At 37.0% G+C, this 17653-nt stretch overlaps 1 protein-coding gene across 2 annotated transcripts in view; it reads left to right on the top strand.

Moving 5' to 3' along the window:
- The window catches only part of LOC136677154 (rhophilin-2-like), a 31379-nt gene extending 15165 nt beyond the window's left edge, over positions 1–16214 (top strand). Inside the window, exons 4-15 of one of the 2 annotated variants that reach the window (XM_066654592.1) lie at positions 2823–2898; positions 3419–3496; positions 3959–4083; positions 4555–4721; positions 6100–6287; positions 7164–7320; positions 8232–8351; positions 9322–9516; positions 9884–9930; positions 12187–12333; positions 13165–13323; positions 13861–16214. In XM_066654592.1, the coding sequence (XP_066510689.1) occupies positions 2823–2898; positions 3419–3496; positions 3959–4083; positions 4555–4721; positions 6100–6287; positions 7164–7320; positions 8232–8351; positions 9322–9516; positions 9884–9930; positions 12187–12333; positions 13165–13323; positions 13861–14118 (1717 nt within the window). In that variant the 3' untranslated portion in view covers positions 14119–16214. Of the gene's footprint in view, positions 1–2822; positions 2899–3418; positions 3497–3958; positions 4084–4554; positions 4722–6099; positions 6288–7163; positions 7321–8231; positions 8352–9321; positions 9517–9883; positions 9961–12186; positions 12334–13164; positions 13324–13860 lie in introns of both variants that reach the window. The other variant, XM_066654591.1, reaches the window with a different exon arrangement.
- Positions 16215–17653: the final 1439 nt, after the last annotated feature.

The raw sequence follows: 17653 nt of genomic DNA, 5'->3' as shown, positions 1-17653 counted from the left end.
GGTTCTTTGTTAGTATGTGTTTGGTAAAATTTCAGGACAATGCTGGAAAGCAGAGAAAACACATAGTGTTTTAACCGAGTGTCCAGATATAATTAGAAAAACAGTGTTATTTACGTGGATTTTTATTAAAAATTAGTTGTAGTTTTTTTTTTATTTTGTTTCTTAGCGTGTAGTTAGATTTAGGTTCCACCATATCAGTAGTTGAGGCACAAGGTCTATGGGTGCACACATGCCTTTTAATATCAGATCTTAACGTTTGTAGATGTGTTTAGGTTAGTTGGATGGTGAAAAGCTGAAAATGAAACCTTCTAAGACTGACTATGACCAACATGTGTGAAAATATCCTTCTATATCTCATACTATAACTGAAAGTATAGTCCTGATGGAAAATGTAATAAAGACAAAGTTTAAACACACAAATACTGCATAACAATATGGTGAATATAGGCTTTCTGCCTTTTCCTGAGGTTGAAAAAAGGAACAACTTAATGGCTGCTTGGACTTAAAGTTAAATAATAAGGGCATTTATAGTTTCAGAAGTACATGATTAATTACAGTATCTGTCCTATTGTGAACCCTTAGAGGGTTATTCACCTGTAACCATTATGTCATAGTACAGATAATATTATTGTAAAGAGAGAAAACGTCCATCTCAAAATCCACTCAGATTTGATTGTGTCACATATGTGTAAATATTTTTGGTTGATGACTGGGATGTTAGTTTAGTTTGGGTTCTCTGGAGCTTTCACCACATGCTGCCTTGAGAAACGGCCCTTCTCTTTATCTCTCTCTCTCTTGTGCTTTCTCTCTCGCACTCTCTCTCCATCCCTTCCTCCCTTACTTTTTGCTGCCTCACGTTCATGGGAACGGAACTTTGCTGTGCTTAGCCAGTGTGTTTATGTATATGTGGTTGGGTAGTGTCTATACCTGCACATTCTGAACATATAAAGTTTCAGATCACAGACTATCACCTTTCATATCCTGTCCTTCCAACCATATCAGGGCATACCTTTGAGAATGTTTTAATCACTCTGCTTTGTTTAGATTGCATTGTTTGTATTGCTGTCATTTTTTTAAAAAAATCCGTTTCACTTTAGCTTTACCCGAGAGACTTAAAAATATTGAATTGTATTATTAGCACAGCAAATAGCATAAAAAAGTGAAATAATTTATCTCTGTGAAAGTCCACAGACTCTTCTTACCCATTGAAACATAAACATAGGTTCAACTAATTTATGTGAGGTAGTCTATGGAATTCAAAATATTGCACAAATGTGGGAACTAGAGATGCACCAGTACCACTTTTTCCCTTCTGATACCAATAACGATATTCAATGTTCATTTATCTGCCAATACCGAGTACTGATACAAACTCTGTGTAACTTAACTACTAGATAGGATAGCGATACTTACATATTTTATTTTGTTAAAGCAATGTTCTGTATCATTAATAAGATATAAAATAAGCTTAAAGGAACATTTACTTGTTCGTTAACCGCACATTAAAAAATCTAGTTTCAGCGCTATGAAGAAATAAATATTTCCACAATGCGGTAACAAGTACAAGAAGGAAATCCTAATCTTACTAATATTATGAAGATATTTGTCACGTCTCCTGCTGACCTGTATTAGCATGCTTCTTTGTGGTTGCTTCAATGAAGGAAGTCACAATGTATTTTGGCATGCCTTAGATTTAAATCTTAATTTAATTCAATCTGCATCTAGCGCCGCACATGCGGCCGTGTCTGCTTCATGGGGTGTGTCCCAAATAGTACCCTGTGTAATACATGTAGGGAATAGTGAGTATCTGTGCTCTCTATAGCAACACGATACTGTGTTTAAGTGCCAGTATCAGTGCCCATACCGATACTGTATCCGTATTGGTGCAACAATAGAGGAAACAAATGTTCTCTCAAACATAGGTGCATTATCTATTATTTCAATAGACTTTAAAGCATAGACTTGGTTTCATAAAGCTAAACAGCAGTTTGTACATTCACCATTATTGCACTGTGAAAAGTTAGGCTATAAGTTAATGTCATGCAGCATAAGGCAGGCAAACTACATTATACGGGGCCTTTATTGCTGTTAGAATTCAGCAATGATATGAATTCTTTGAACATATAGTGGTATATGTCATATTTCCTTCATTACATGATGGTGTTTCTTTGTGGTGAAATTGCAGTAAAAATAATACAGGTAGTTAAGTGTGTACACTGAATGCTTTTAACTATTTGGTCCTTTTGGCCAGTGTAATGACACATGTTACAGTAAACATGTAAATGAGTTTTTTTTTTAATGTCTTCAAAACATTGTTTCTTAGAAATAGGGATATATTTGAGTATTAATACAACAGAAAAAATGTCATTTTCATATTATAGGCTTATGTAATTTGAGTATTGCTGAGGCTAATATTGTAGTAAATGTTTAACAAGTGTCATGTTGTGCCACTGTATGTGAAGCCAGCACCTGCATTATCAGAGGTTTTTCTTACAGTGTGTTTAATTTGTGCTTCCAGCACAGATGAAATAAAGGTCACGGGTTTTAAAAACGTATTACGATCCAACCAGTATAAAATGTTGTTACATTTAAAGTTTGTTTAAAGGAAATTTTGCATCAGCTACATTTTCGCTGACAACATAAATAAACACGAATATAAATTTTTCATTTAATCAATATATCACTTAGGTTTAATTGGATGGTGAATAATGTTGGAAATATGCCCACAAAGCAGCCTGTGTTAAAGCTTTGGCTGATGTTTGAGAAGTTAACAGCTTGTCAATTCTCAGCTCTTATGTTTATGTTCTGTTGTCTTTTAACAGAGGTTCAGCCACCATTCCCCTTATTCCTCTGGGCTTGAAGGAGACCAAAGACGTGGACTTCTCTGTTCCTTTAAAGGTTTGCTTTTTTCCCCCCCAAGGCATAATGAAGCACTGTTCCATTTTCGTTCAAGTTTTCCTGTTCCTATTTTTTTCTTCATTGGGATATTCTGAAACACACTGCAAGGCCATGTTTCATTTACACATATTCATAATGAAAAGTAGGTCAGCTCTTGGAATGCATTGGTAAATTTTTATTTGCTGTGCTGAAAGCATACATGAATATTTGACACCCGTCAGGTTAGCATGCTTGTTGGGTTGGTTTTTTTTTTTATTTTGCTATAGCAGTGAAGGGAGATGGTTAGAGACGTTTGGCCTACTTTCTAACCTGTCATTTGTACTGTCAGTAATAACAGTAATAAATGAATGTGCACTCCTGGTGATGGCCTATGTCTTTGTGCTATTGGGACATACAGGTGGTTCTGAAAGCTCAGGGGTGTTGAAATCAACAGTCACACATTTCAAAGTGTGTGTGTGTGTGTGTGTGTGTGTGGGAATGTACAATGTTTTAAAATGTATGCTGTGATGTATTTTGTCAGGATTTTATTCTCGAGCATTATAGTGAGGATGGCACTAACTATCAGGAGGAGATTGATGATCTAATGGACCTCAGAAAGGTAAAAGCACAGTCTGTGTGCAGTGTATTGTACCATCAGTTTTTCTCTACCATAGTAATTAGTAGGTGAGCTGCATTGTAAGCTCAGGCTTACATGAAGTACCTGCATAAGCAGTTTTATAATTATAACAACTCTTCACATTAGGGGTTTACTTGTTTGGTTGAATATCGGTACTTTATTATATAGTAACTACATAAACTATGATGCAAACTAGTTGAGTTATTCTAGATAATAGAAATGTGTAATAAAATATGATCCTGTGGGTTCTGGGTACTAGCTTGCTGTACTCTTTGGGACAAATGTTTTCCATAGAGGCTGCAGAATCTCATTAAGACATATTTCGCTGTTATTTTATGTGGAATCCTATATATAATGTACAATAAATGATGATAGCACTGATGTGCTAAATTTGTGTGTGGGTTTAAAAAAAAAAAATTACATACATTTTTCTCTTGTGATCAGGCATGCAGAACACCCAGCCGAAGTGATGCAGGGGTCGAACTACTTGCAAACTACTTCTGTCAGCTGTGCTTTCTGGAGAGCCGCTTCTTCACCCCCAACCGGCAGATGGGCATTTTCTTCACATGGTATAATTCCGAATACTTTTATGTTAACAAGCTGAATACATTAATGTGTGAACGTAGCAGTTTAGTATTGGTTTTGGAATTTTAGAATCTATTATAATTTACTAGAATGTTATTAAGTATGCACGCAAATGTTTTTTTTTATTTATTTATTTTTTATTCATAATATGGGTCATACCCACATACAAAACATAGCTGTCCAAAACAGGTGTAATTATGTAAAGGTTAAGTCGCCTAACGTAAAACTTTTCTCAGAGTTCTTCTTACTGTTTCTTATAGGATTCAGAGTAAACCCTATTATAGTGCTACTTCAATAAAAATGTAGGCATTAGTATCATCTGTAAACATGTCATGCACAGAAGAACTCAACACGTCTGACAAGTATCATTTCTTAGAAATGTGATCTCTGTAAACCTGCATATAACCCACTTCACAAAATTCTGATTCTCAATCATACTTTCTTGTGTCATGCAGGTACGACTCTTTCACTGGCGTGCCTGTGTGCCAGCAGAACATGTCTCTGGAAAAAGCCAGTGTCCTCTTCAATATGGCAGCTCTCTACAGTCAGATCGGCACACGCAGTGACAGACAGACGCGCACTGGCCTCAATGATGCCATTACAGCCTTTCAGAGATCAGCAGGTTAGTCTTAGCGGGCTTGCTGATTATTTGAGTAGTTGTGCCTACATACAGTACACATACAAGTCATCAGCAAACGATACAATACACAATGTATTGCCATACTGTCATCTTCCTATAATGCTGCCCATTTATGCTTAATATATATTATGTATATATTATATGTTCCATCCCCAAGACCAGTGGGAACATCCACGACTGAAGTGCCCTTGAACACGGCACTGAACCCCCAGTGGTGGGTGTGTTCACTGCCACAGATGGGTTAAATGCGGAAGACCGTTGTACATTGTGCAATGACAAAAAATTTCACGTTATTTATAAATACAATTTTATTTAGTTCGAATTTCTCACATTTATATTTTCTATTTGAAGATCGCTAGGTAATATTTTTATATCTTTTCAAGATCATATTGATCAGGCTCAGCACTGAAGAAACTGCACTAGTTTCTTGGCCTTCAGTAAGTGTAATAGTGTCTGCGAGGTAGAGCCAAAAATTATGTATATTTGCAGGCAGTAGTTGTGACATTTTCAGGATAATGGCACTGTGAATCTTGTATCTTTTATATTGCAGTTTGATTTGAGCCTTGCTGTAGCTTATGTTAGTGTGCTACACCTTGGTTTGCTCTCTGACTCAGAAAGCTGCCATAGGGGAATTTTGGTTACCAAGGTGTAATCACTGAGTCTGTGTTGGTGAGAAGAGGAGAGGGTGTGTCTCACTGGTGATTATAAAAAAAAAAAAGAAAGAAAAATCTTGTTGTTTTTCATCTATATGCTGCCCTTGTAAAATGAAGCATTTCTAGTCATGTAAAAAGGAATTTTAGCTGCAGCGCTACCAAAACAAACATTCCTAGACCTCTTTTCATCGTCCACAGCTGCACAGAGCTCTTCTTTTGTGCTTTCTGGAAGGAAATACCATATATGGCTGGTTTCCAACTTGTCACATTGGCACTTGTTAAAGGGAGCCATGACAAGTAAATGATAGACATACTGTCTGTCTCTGGAGCTTAGCAAGTCTTATCTTATCTCTCTTTCACTCTGAATTCCACCTTACGAAAACCTCAGATGCTTCCCAAGCCTAAGCAACGGTTATATTTCTTTTTTTAGTAGCTGAATTGTGCTGTAGGCTAAATACTTGGGGCTATATACAGAACTATGTTAGAATTTTTAGAAAGCAGGATCATTTATAAAAGGCAACTATAACTTGTCTTGGAGATGATGAGAATGTTTTCAGGTTTGTAGGAAGGTGCATTACAATATAAAGAGTTTGCTTATGAAAAAACCCATGGAAAATGTGTGGGCAGATTTGGGTATTTAACAATAAAATGATAGAATTATAATATTTAAAAACTAACCCTGTATTGTGTGTGTGTTTCTTCTGTAGGTGTCCTCCACCACCTGAAAGAGACATTCACACACACTCCTAGCTATGACATGAGCCCGGCCATGTTGAGCATGCTAATAAAGCTGATGCTGGCACAGGCTCAGGAGTGTCTCTTTGAAAAACTTGCTCTGCCAGGGATCCGCAACGAATTCTTCAGCCTGATCAAAATGGCACAGGAGGCTGCCAAGGTAATTCTCGAAAGCTTTGATTACACTGCAGGGTACACTAAATTTCCTATGTCCACTAAGTTTCCTATGTCTAAAATCTTTTGGACTTGGTGTGCACATTGCTCACTACTAGGGACCAAATGTAGTTTGTACGGTCAGACAGTTAGTGGGTTTGCTAGCTAAGCCACAGGCAAGAGAATGCTGAAGGTGGGACAGCAATAAGTGCTGCACCACAAATGACAGTAAAAAACAACATGGAATATGACCTGACTGGTCAAGCTGAGTTGCATATTCAATGGTTTGACTTGAATTTGAAACGGATTTGAAACGGCATACACATGAATCTGAATGTAAAAAAATTGCATTTAATCAGATGAAAAGCCAAAAAATCAGATTTGAGTTGCCTGTCTTAACAAGGTCAATGTCTAGATTTCTCCATATAAAAAACAGAGAATGACAAAATTGCTTGATTTTAAATAAAAGATAGTTAAAACTGACATTATTCGTGAGTTGGCAGTGATTGTTTGACAGTTTGGCTGATGATAATGCATATTTTAAAGGTTTAGGCATTATATCAAGAAAGATTTCCCCCAGTTTTAATAAAGTTTTCGAAGTCTTTGCAATGCTTTGCATGTAGTTTCAAAACAAAACAAACAAACAACAAATACATATCACATATGTTATACAATTATTGTGACAGCCTTCAAAAGTAAAACACTTGTTGGAGCAGGTTACAATTTTGACCATTTAGGACAGGCCTATATTTTACCCAAGACATTTGACGTGGACAATATTCATGTTGTTTCTAAGACCCTGGTTTATATTTTTCATGTTTGATGTGTACAGGGTCAAAATGTTTAACACTGTCATTCACACCTCTGCTGTTTCCTGTCAAAGGTTGCCGAAGTGTATGACCAGGTACATCAGTCAATGATCCAGACTCCTATTAAAGACAATGTTCCCTTTTTCTGGTCCACAATGGCACAAGTGAAGACACATCATTATCGATCTTTGGCTCATTACTTCGTCTCCACCGCCCTATTGGACCATGAGTGTAAGTAAATTATCTATTGGCAATTTATAATACAAGAGTTACCTGTTAGCCTCTGTTGATTAGGTGAAAGTACAGCCTTTTAAAGGTTTTAAATGGTGTAGAATTTTAATATTCAGCTCTCTATGATGTTTGGGTATGGTAACCTGGAGAAAGAAGAGTTTATCAGGGTTGCTTTTGATTCAGAAAGATTTTAATGAGACCAAGCTGAGATTTTAATGAGACAAGGGAGAAGGAAAGCAGTAGGAAGGAAAGAAAGTAAAAGAAAGAGAAGGAAGCAAAAAGAGAGGTGAGAGGAGAGTTAATGGGTTTATGCAATATTCTTTTTTTATTGTTGTTTAAACCCACTAGGGGCTGGTTTTGGCTCTAGGCTAAATGTTGAATCTACAGAGGGTAGAAACTTTATCAGTTGCCTCTCAGTGCCAGGAACAACAGCCTCCCAGAGCTGCTGATAAAGCACAGATCCCTGTGGATGCTTTTAGTGACGTGACTTCAACATGAAACAGACCTCTGTTTAAAACTAGATCTGTGCTGAGAGGCATTTTTACAGCATCGTTATCTTCCCTCTTTTAGGAAGTGTAAAAAATGATAGTCTCAGGCTTGTCTTGCACTTTAACATTTGGTGTATCAGCTGGCAAACACCTGAGAATAACAGAATATTATAGAATGGAGATAAATACAAATGAAAATGTATACAAATTGAAATAATCTCTAAAACCTTTTTACAGTCAGTCTGATTTTTTTTGCCTGTAACAGTGTGAAATTCTTTATTTATTTTTCCCTTCTTTATTTATTTTTTTTTATTTAAATGGCATAGCATGTTTATAATCAAAACCTGTTGCCAAGGTATTTAGGCTATTACTTGCTATATTTTAAAGCTGAGGTATCATTGTGGGGTGTGTGTGTGTTTGCAGTAAACCCTAGTGATGATGAGGATAAGCAGGAGAAAGCTTTGTCTCAACTTTATGACACAATGCCAGATGGGCATTCACCTCTTGACATCCTGCGGAAGAAGGAGGAGAGACGTCGCATAGGTGAGAGACTATATTTCTACTTATTTTATTTTATATGCAATAGAAATGTAACATTTCTCTAAAATGGACAAAAATACAAAAAAAAACACACAAGTACACCTTATGGGGTGGCATCTGCTGTTTAAAGTATGCTATGTACTAGGGTGACCATATTTTGGTTTCCAAAAAAGAGGACACTTGGGGCATACAAACACATGCCTTTATGGACAGATAATATTCCTTTCCTTTCAACTTATACAATAATAACAAACTATAAAATGTAGGCCTACAGTCCTGAAGCTGCGCGAGTGTGTCCCAATTCAGCTCTCAAATCTCGGACCACTTCAACACTCTCACGCCTTCTGCTCAATAATGTCTTCAAAGTAAATACTTAAATGAAGGATTTAGGCAAGAAATGGGGCAGGGAAAAGTTTGTAGGCACCAAAATCCCAGACATTTTTGGCGATTTAGAAATTCCAAAAAGCAGACATCTAGTTACTCTATATGTACTCTTGTGGATTAACAGCAATGTACTATGTACTCTTGCATTAAAGGAGAGTGTGACATGTTTAGCAACAATGTTGGTGTCAAGTGTGTGATCATTTAGGCATTGCATTTGCATTATGAAAATCAGACGGCAGCTGTTCACAGGTGTACGTGTGTGAGTGTGTAATGCCCTGTGATAGATTGGTGCCCTTTTTATGTGCGTCTCCTGCCTTGGGCTCAGTGATTCTGTGTAAGTTTTAGACCCACCATGACCTAAACAGAATGTAGCGATTACAGGTGCTGAATGAATGAAAACAGACAGATATACACAGTCATTAATTATTAGCCTTTTTAGCCTTGTGACCGAAGTGTAAACTTAAGAACCAGACCTCTGACACTAAATATGTCCTGGCTTAGTTTAAAAGTAGGCTAAAAGTAGGGTGATCCTTCTTATAAGACATTAATATTGAACTTTCTCTTGCCTTGTCTTGTTCCACCCTCACAGGAAAGGCTCACCTGCAGCGTACAGTAATTGGTCAGGAGGAGGCGCTGCGCATCCAGGGGCTCTGCCGTCACCTTTATAAGCTGGACATGCTCAACAGCATCCTGGAGGCCAGCCGCAAGCGGTCACTCGCCAAATTTGAGCAGAACGATAAGGAAGATGAGTTCACAGACTACCTGGAGGCACCTGACATCATCTGTGAGTTACAATGCCGAAAGAAACAGTCAGTAGGGGACACAATTCTTACAGGACTATATAACAAATATTGTGCAGGATCTCATATCGTAATTTTGCAGTCAGATACACATTACTATCTACTTTGTCAATATAAGATACTCACAAGTCATGTCTATTATAACTTGAGCATTAACTCCTAAGGGTTCATGTTTTAGGTGTCCTTTGAGGTAGTAATGGGAGCCCAGCTTAGAATGTATATTGTAAAAACTTATTTTTTAATGATCATACAACAAGTGCACAAACTGTACACTTTTTATCTAAGCTGATGACAAATATAGCAATATTGTGTATAATGGAAACATAACTATTTTTTTTTCCCCATGGTCAGCTAAAACTGAGCAGAAAGCTGAAATGGACATCCCTGCCATGCTTAAGGTGAAAGTCAAAGACATATTCCACAGACTGGTATGTGGGCTACTAATTTTTTTCCCCTAACATTTTCCCTGTTTTTATATCATTCATGGGGTCTATTCACAGCATTGCAAGGCTCTTCAAAGATTTGTAACACATAACATTTACTCCACGAGCTTGTGGGCTGTGTTGAATAGACTATAGCAAAACCTTTTTCACACTGTTCATACAGACTCATATTGCCACAAGGCTGAGTGTCAGACTTTGGAAGTCTAAAAAGAGTTTGAGTTTGTTTGTACAGTTTGAAGCCACTTTGGCTGTACTAACATAAATAACAAAGGTGAAATGCTGTTTCTCCATTCGACCTGCACAATTTTTAAATTAACCTTCTCATTTACCACAGCAGTAAGAGCGCATGCATCTACATTTCAGATTAATAAAGAAAACAAATGCTCCCGAGTTACTTCTGTGTCTGAATATTCTGACGTGTGGTTTTGTACACACAACTACCAGACACACCTTGACACTGCAGTAGGCAGGCAAACAGGTTGGTCTGTTGCTATTTACTGTAATAGTATTTTCTTGAATTTCAGTTCAGTAGTGATCATACACTTCTTGGTCTTTGGTTTGCTTTGGAATTCCAGAAGTGTAATTTGAGTGTGTCAATTACAGTAAAAAAATAAAAAAGCAGTGGGACCTTCACAAAACATGTAAAATTGTGACAAGTAACAAGTTAGGTTATATTATGTGTGGTTGTTCAGCAGTCTAAGAACTTTTGTCCTTGGAATTGGTGGCTGCTGTCTTTGTTTCTCTCTCTTTTTTTTTTCTCTAGCCTAACTGAGTATTTGGTGGTAAAGAAAATGACAGTTGGCAACACCCTGTGGCTTGAATTACCAAAATTCCTTTAAAAAAGCCCTGTAGAATGGTTGCAGAATGGTTGGTTTGAGAAGGTGTGAAAAAAAAGCACTTTACCAGCTGAACTGTGCCTCTGTTGGATGCAGTGAACATTTCCCAGGCAGCTCCTGGAACAAATTAACATATTATAAGAGTTCCCAGTTCAGCACCCCTAACCTAATGTACCATTTCAGTGTGGGTGCTCTAACAGGGAAATCTAAATTGCGTAGAGCAGGCTAGGGATGGACAATATGATTTAGCCGTTCTAACAATAAACATTTTAAGCTAAACCATACCAAATGCAATTATCAAGAAACATGAGCATACTTAAACTGATATCTCAGTGTAATTACCCTGGGTTTTGCCTGTGGTTCATGGAGAAAAATGCTCTAATAATCTCTTGCAATATTTCTGGCACCATTCTCCTATGACTTTTTTTTGTAAAGAAGCTTCTGACAGACCCCACCCCAAACCTATGGTCATTGTGTGCCATTAGATGATGATATATAGACGATATATTGATGATGATATATATATTAGTGTTTTCACAGTTTTTTTTACTTGTTTCTCTGGCTTTTCTGCTCCACCTTCTGGTAAATTTCAGAGAGCGTAAGGTACCATGATACATATTGTTTATGAAGAGGTCTTGTTTCAATCAAGTAGAACTATATTTTTCCAGGGGATGCATGCGAAATATAAGATCAATTTTGAATTGTCAAATCTGAAAGGGCAGATATATAATTTTGTTTTGAAGTTACATTGTTACATTTTGGAATTAGACCAAACTTCTAAATGTTTATAAATAGTTTATAATCTGTTTTTTAATGTTTAATATTTAGGTTATAAATATATTAAAAGTCATTAATTATCATTTGTAACACAGATAGGAAGTGTAACAGTGACTGGTTATTTGCCAAATACTTATCATGTCCACTCTTAAACCTTAGGTTTTGCAGAATGTTGACCTTACTTTGTCTTCTCCATCAGACAACGTTAAGCCTGTTGGCTTCAGCACATATTTGTTCGTTAGATTAACCATCTAATTAACCATCTAGTTTAATAAATTAACTATCGATAAAATGTCTTTTACAGATTGATGATAATGTGGTGTACCATATCATATGGAATGAGTAAATTTACATTTAATGGTCTTAGCTTTATTATTTACCTTGACGTTTTAATGTTAGACACAAAAGAGTTTCTCTGTTTTAAAAATGATAATTAATAACCGTATCATAAACACTTTTACACCATTTATAAACTTTAATAAGTGTATTATTATTTGAAATTGTTGCAGCAAGAATGATTGTTTTATTGATTGTGTTGAGCAGAACACTAATGCTCTAATATTGCATCAGTAGTAATTATGGTGTTTTTGTGTTGCAGGGTCCGTTGTCAGTGTTCTCAGCAAAGCAGAGGTGGACAGCACCACGCACTGTCCGACTGAGGGTTGAGGACAGAGACCTGGGCTTCACTCTGAAAGGAGAGGGACCTGTTCAAATCCAGTCACTGGACCCCCTTTGTCATGCAGCTGTGAGTACACACATACGCCGATTGAAAAGCGTTTAACCCTACACAGTATTTTGTGTAACAGGAATGTGTTATTTTCCACCAACACATACTTCAGTGGACCTTTTTTAAGCTTCATTTAATGAAGCAGCTCAAATTCTTTCTGCAGTACACACTGTTTCTCTGTCTGTCACTCTCAGTCTTTCCTTCTCATCTCATTAATAGTTTTGTAACGGTGAGCAGGCTTAATGAGAGGGGACAGACAGATTAGTGAGATTACATAACATCGCCCAGACGGCCTCTCACTGCGGACAATCTATAATTATACCTTACCACTCCCTCTGTGATCTAAGCTCTCTCTCCCTCTCCTTCTCTTTCTTGCTGTCTCTTTCTCTCCATTTCTGTCTCTGTGGTATAAATAGTTGGGTACTGGATTAGCTTTGTGTTTGGTTCCCACAGGGAAAGAAGCAAGATGATCTTTCTTTTTCTCCCTCTGTCTGACCACTTTCTCAGACATGCGCACCTGTTTCTGGCTTCAGTTCTATAAAAGCTGGTTAGTTGTCTAGAGCAGCTGCCTGCTTGGTCAGAAATAGATGAGTGCCCTCTTTTGTTCGATCATATCAGTCAGTCCTTTTAGGAAGTGACACTACAGTGTAACAGCAGGTTATATTTCATGTTCTATTAGGATGTGTGTCTGTTCTTCCCCTGATAAGCCCTTTATAAATATTTGCTGTGTGGTTTAAAAGAAAAAAAACAGTCTCTTTCACGAGGCATGATTTACCATATGTCATCCTGACCATTTCTTTTTTGTCTTTCTCGTTCTCCCTTTTGTACTCGTTATCATTCTTCTTCCAGGAAGATGGATTGAAAGAGGGTGATTACCTGATTGCTATAGGTGATACAGACTGTAAATGGATGGGAGTGAGTGACGTCATGAAAATGCTAAAAGACGTGGATGAGGAAGGCATTAACATTAAAGTGGTCAGCATGATGGACAGCAGTAGCCAGCCGATGGTAACTCTCTCTTTTTTTAAACATCCTAAAACCCTCCTCAGCTTGAGTTCAGTTTTATTTTCTCTTGGTAATCCCATACAAAACTGAATGTGGTGATTACTTTTGTGTATTTGCATGTGTTTTATTATGTTTGCTTATGTTTATTGCTGATATTCACTATATAACCTTATAGGCAAAAGACTTATGTAATTAATCAATGTTTTTAAAAGCCCTTTAAAGTCAATTGACTTTTGTTTGCTTATATCCTACAATAAAAAAAATACATTTTACTTAGAACATTGCTTTACCTAAGAGTATATCTGTCACTTCTAGTTTATCTAAATCTATTTTGAGTGTGAAATTAGTCACGCATGATTGAAAACTATGAGTTTGCATTATCAATATTTTCTGCTCAAAAAAGTTGTAAAATTGGAAATGCCACTTAATGCTAATGAGAAGTAATAAAAACTGAACCACACAGTGCATTTGTTTCTTGCTCTGCTAACTACAACTAATCTAAGAGTTAATAATCTTTATTCTCTCTGTCTCTCAACACAGCCAGCGAAAAGTGCCACGTACTCCGGTGGCCTCCCAAAGACCTACTCCATGATCTGTTTGGCTTTTGATGATGATGATAAGAACCCAAAAGCACGCAAAGTGACCAAGAAGACATCTTTCCTAAGCTGGGGCCTCAAGAACAAGCACAAGAGTGCCAGCACCCTCAGCTTGCCCACTGCGGACTACAGTGGGGCACTGCCCCTACACAGACCCTGCCCCACCTTCCCCAGCTCCTACCATGACAGTGCCCTCTACTGAACACTACTCAAAGACGACTGAACAGATGTCACATCCACACTGATGGGGTGATCTGCACACACTGCTGGACTAAGGAGGAAGTAGATTCATCAAAACAAAAAGAAAAGGACATTGAGTCATTGCAGAGACTTTTAAAGAATGTCCACGCCATGTATCTTTGTTCATATCAGCTGAGGAAACTTTTATAGGCCTGAGGGTGATTTGCATTAGTCTTAACTCTACAGTTAACCCCAAGTGTTACAAAATAGGATTTACTTTCTATGGATTGTGAGGAATTTCAGTCAAGTATATGTTGTATATCTCTGTCAAACTGTGCCATATATGGGAGGAAACCTTTAGCATTTACAGGCATATGATTTATGCTTATGTTGATGAATATACTCTTACCAAATCTAAAAGGAAATCTAAAGGACACTGTGGTTTTATCAATCAAATGACAAAACTGATGCTGCTGTACATAGTTCTTTACATTCTCTTGTTGTATTTTTATATGGAAATGTCAGAGATGATTGTGTGGTGAAGTTGTTTTCTTTATAGTTTCTTGATAGTTGTTTTTCAGCTGTTACGTAAAAGTCCTTCTGGGGTATTGCCAGAGTTTCTTTTCGCTGCTGTCCTGTGCTCCTGTCCTTTGCCTGCACTCTGTAGTTGTTAGTCTTGAAATAGATTCGTCCTACTGTCGTCAGTCCCCTGTGGCATTTGCTCGCAGGGCCCCGCTGCCAAATGGAACATTTTCTCTTTAGTTCTGGTCCTCTAGGAATTGGAGGACAGGTCAATGAAGTCCACTAAAGTTGCCTTCACACTGCAGGACTTTTCTCTCCCTGTTGCAAGCTTCTTATCAGCTTCTGTTCAGCGGGAGTTCAGGAACTAGGTGCAGTATCAGTAGGGACGTTATGTTCTGAAAGAGCTGTGCTGTGTGGATGATGTTCTGAGATATGGCGACTGTGGTGTGAAAGGTGTATTGTGAGAGTGTGCGTTTGTCTAATGAGTTTATAGTCTGTCAAACTTGCTGGTTACTATTTTGAGATGCATTTACATCTAACTGATAAATGTATGCTTATGGAAGGGAAATAATCTCCGGTGGTGCCTGGGTTAAATACAACACCAAACTCAAGCTTGAAGAAAGTGCGTCATTTTCTATTTTTCCTACTTGTTTCTATTTTTATGTATTTACTAACACTATTTAAAGTGTTGGATGTATATGACCGTCTACTAGGTAGATTCTTATACATGTTTGATAATCAAATAAATGAATGCACAAAGAGAAAAACCTTATAAATATAAATATGTATTAATTGCAGGTATTTTAATGTATTTAGTGGTGGTGTGGTCCAACTGTGGCTAGGTGTACATGTTGTTGAGTATGTATTAGATGCCACACATGAGCAGGTGATCACTTTCTCTCTCTCTACTGCTTCCTTTAAACTAAGTAAAATAGACTTTTATATGTGTATAACTAAGTATTTGTATTCTTCCTTCTGCTCTTTTAGTGTTTTATCATTTTATGTCTCTTCAGTGGTCTCTTTAAGGAGCTTCACTCTCTTTGGGAACAGAAAATACAAGCCTGCTGTTCGCAAAACAAGCTCCTTTTGCTTGTAAATGTTTTGCGTATAATGAATGTCATTCTTTCATGTGTCTTCACTGGAGTAGGAGTCTGTAAAATCGTCTGTTGACACTAAGTGAGCTTAAAGGAAATGAGTGTAGTGTTTAACAAGATTGAGAAATCCTAGCATGTAGTTAGGTCAAATGTGCAAATTAGTTATGGCTTATTTTAAACATTTTTAATATAGCACAATATTTTGAAAGAACATATTTAAGTTTTATTTTCTGGGTTAGGTATTAATGTATCCTTGACAATTTAGAACAGCAGCTAAGGGCAACTTTTCATAATGTTACTGTATCTATGAGGTTTTGGTACGAAATGTCTGTCTTTTAACCTGGTCACACTACTCTGTGACTTAACTCTTTCTGTTCCCTTTGCCCTTATGCTTGCTTTGCTCTCTGCACTCTACTGTCTTCACAGTGGAATTTGGCGATGTTTTATTTGACAGACATTTGTCTCCTGTTGTATACATGTAAACCTGAAGTTAAATAAATATTGGGGTGATATTTTATCTTGCTGAGTTGGTTTTCTTTTCATACGTGTTTGGCTCTTTATAGTATTGGGAATATTATGAATAGAGTGATGTCATTGGTGAATTTACCAGCTTATTCAACAACTTATTTTTCCCTTCAAAATTAATTCAGAAGGCTCATCTACTTATTTGTTTGGTGTGTTGGAACCAATTGTATACTACTTAATTTCAAGAATGTAAGGTTTGTGCTCAGAACATTCTATGGAGTAATAAGAATTTTTTTTTAAACATTAAATATTCCACTTATACAAGCTGGTCAGGTTACTGTTCATATTTTCAGTCAGTGATATATCTAGGACTGTCTGAACAGTAAATAACCTTTTCCCCCTTATAAAGTGGTGCCTGTCTATTAGAGATTGAAACATGACAGATTCCACTGTAATTTCAACTTCTGTCTAGCTCCTGAATTCCTAACATACCTGACTGTGACTTCAGGAGAAGAAAAAAAAAGTAATACGTGGGTGGACAAAAAAAATAGCCCTTTTGTTTCTTGTATACACACACACAGGTTCTCTCTCATATATATATATATATATATATATATATATATATGTATGTATGTATGTATATGTATATATATGTATGTATATACATATATGTGTGTGTGTGTGTGTGTGTTTGTGTGTATAGTTTGAATACAACTGGTTATTATATATGATTATATATATAAAATAAAAATGACCTAAATATTTATTATATTTAGACAGACATGAGACAAGTTTCAATCAGCATGTTTAAAGATCCCAAACTACTGAAGCTGAGGTGTGGATTCTTGCCACTATTGGTCTGAGAAAACCAGCTGCTTTATAGTATGATTAGCACAGTTTCTCAATCTCCGGACAGATACACATCCTTTCAGCGTCACAGGGCTGAATTGTCTTTTCACAGTTGAACGATGGGCAGGACTGCCTTTAGAATTTTTAAAGCTGAAGTAAGTGTATAGATTAATTCTCACTGAATTAAAATTGACCAATGCAGCACAAACTGGTTAATGCTGGAAACTTCTGAAAAATGTCATATCACAGCAGCTTGCGTAACCCAACCTGGAATTTACGTATTTTATCTTTACAGACTTTATCTTCCAACACTGGCCCCAATCTAGAGTTTACAATGAGGAATATTCTTTGCTTCTTCTTCCAGAGATTCTATAATGCATTGGTGTGCAGTGACACTTCTTCCTTAAAGCAAACAATTCTCAGAAAGCCTCTCATATCTCTTGAGAGCTGGACCTTGTCTTTGGGAATGAAACCTGAGACGAAGAGCACACCTGAAGCATTAACGCACAAAAAAGAAACCCATGCAATCCTGAGACTCATCCCCATGAGACCTTTTATTTCCTTTTTACACACATGAATATATGAGATGTCTGGTGGCCTGGTCTAGGATTGGCTCTGTCCACTGTT

This window comes from Hoplias malabaricus, chromosome X2, assembly GCF_029633855.1.
Source record: "Hoplias malabaricus isolate fHopMal1 chromosome X2, fHopMal1.hap1, whole genome shotgun sequence".
NCBI classification, from domain to species: domain Eukaryota; kingdom Metazoa; phylum Chordata; class Actinopteri; order Characiformes; family Erythrinidae; genus Hoplias; species Hoplias malabaricus.
This window is presented reverse-complemented; position numbering and strand designations above follow the sequence as displayed.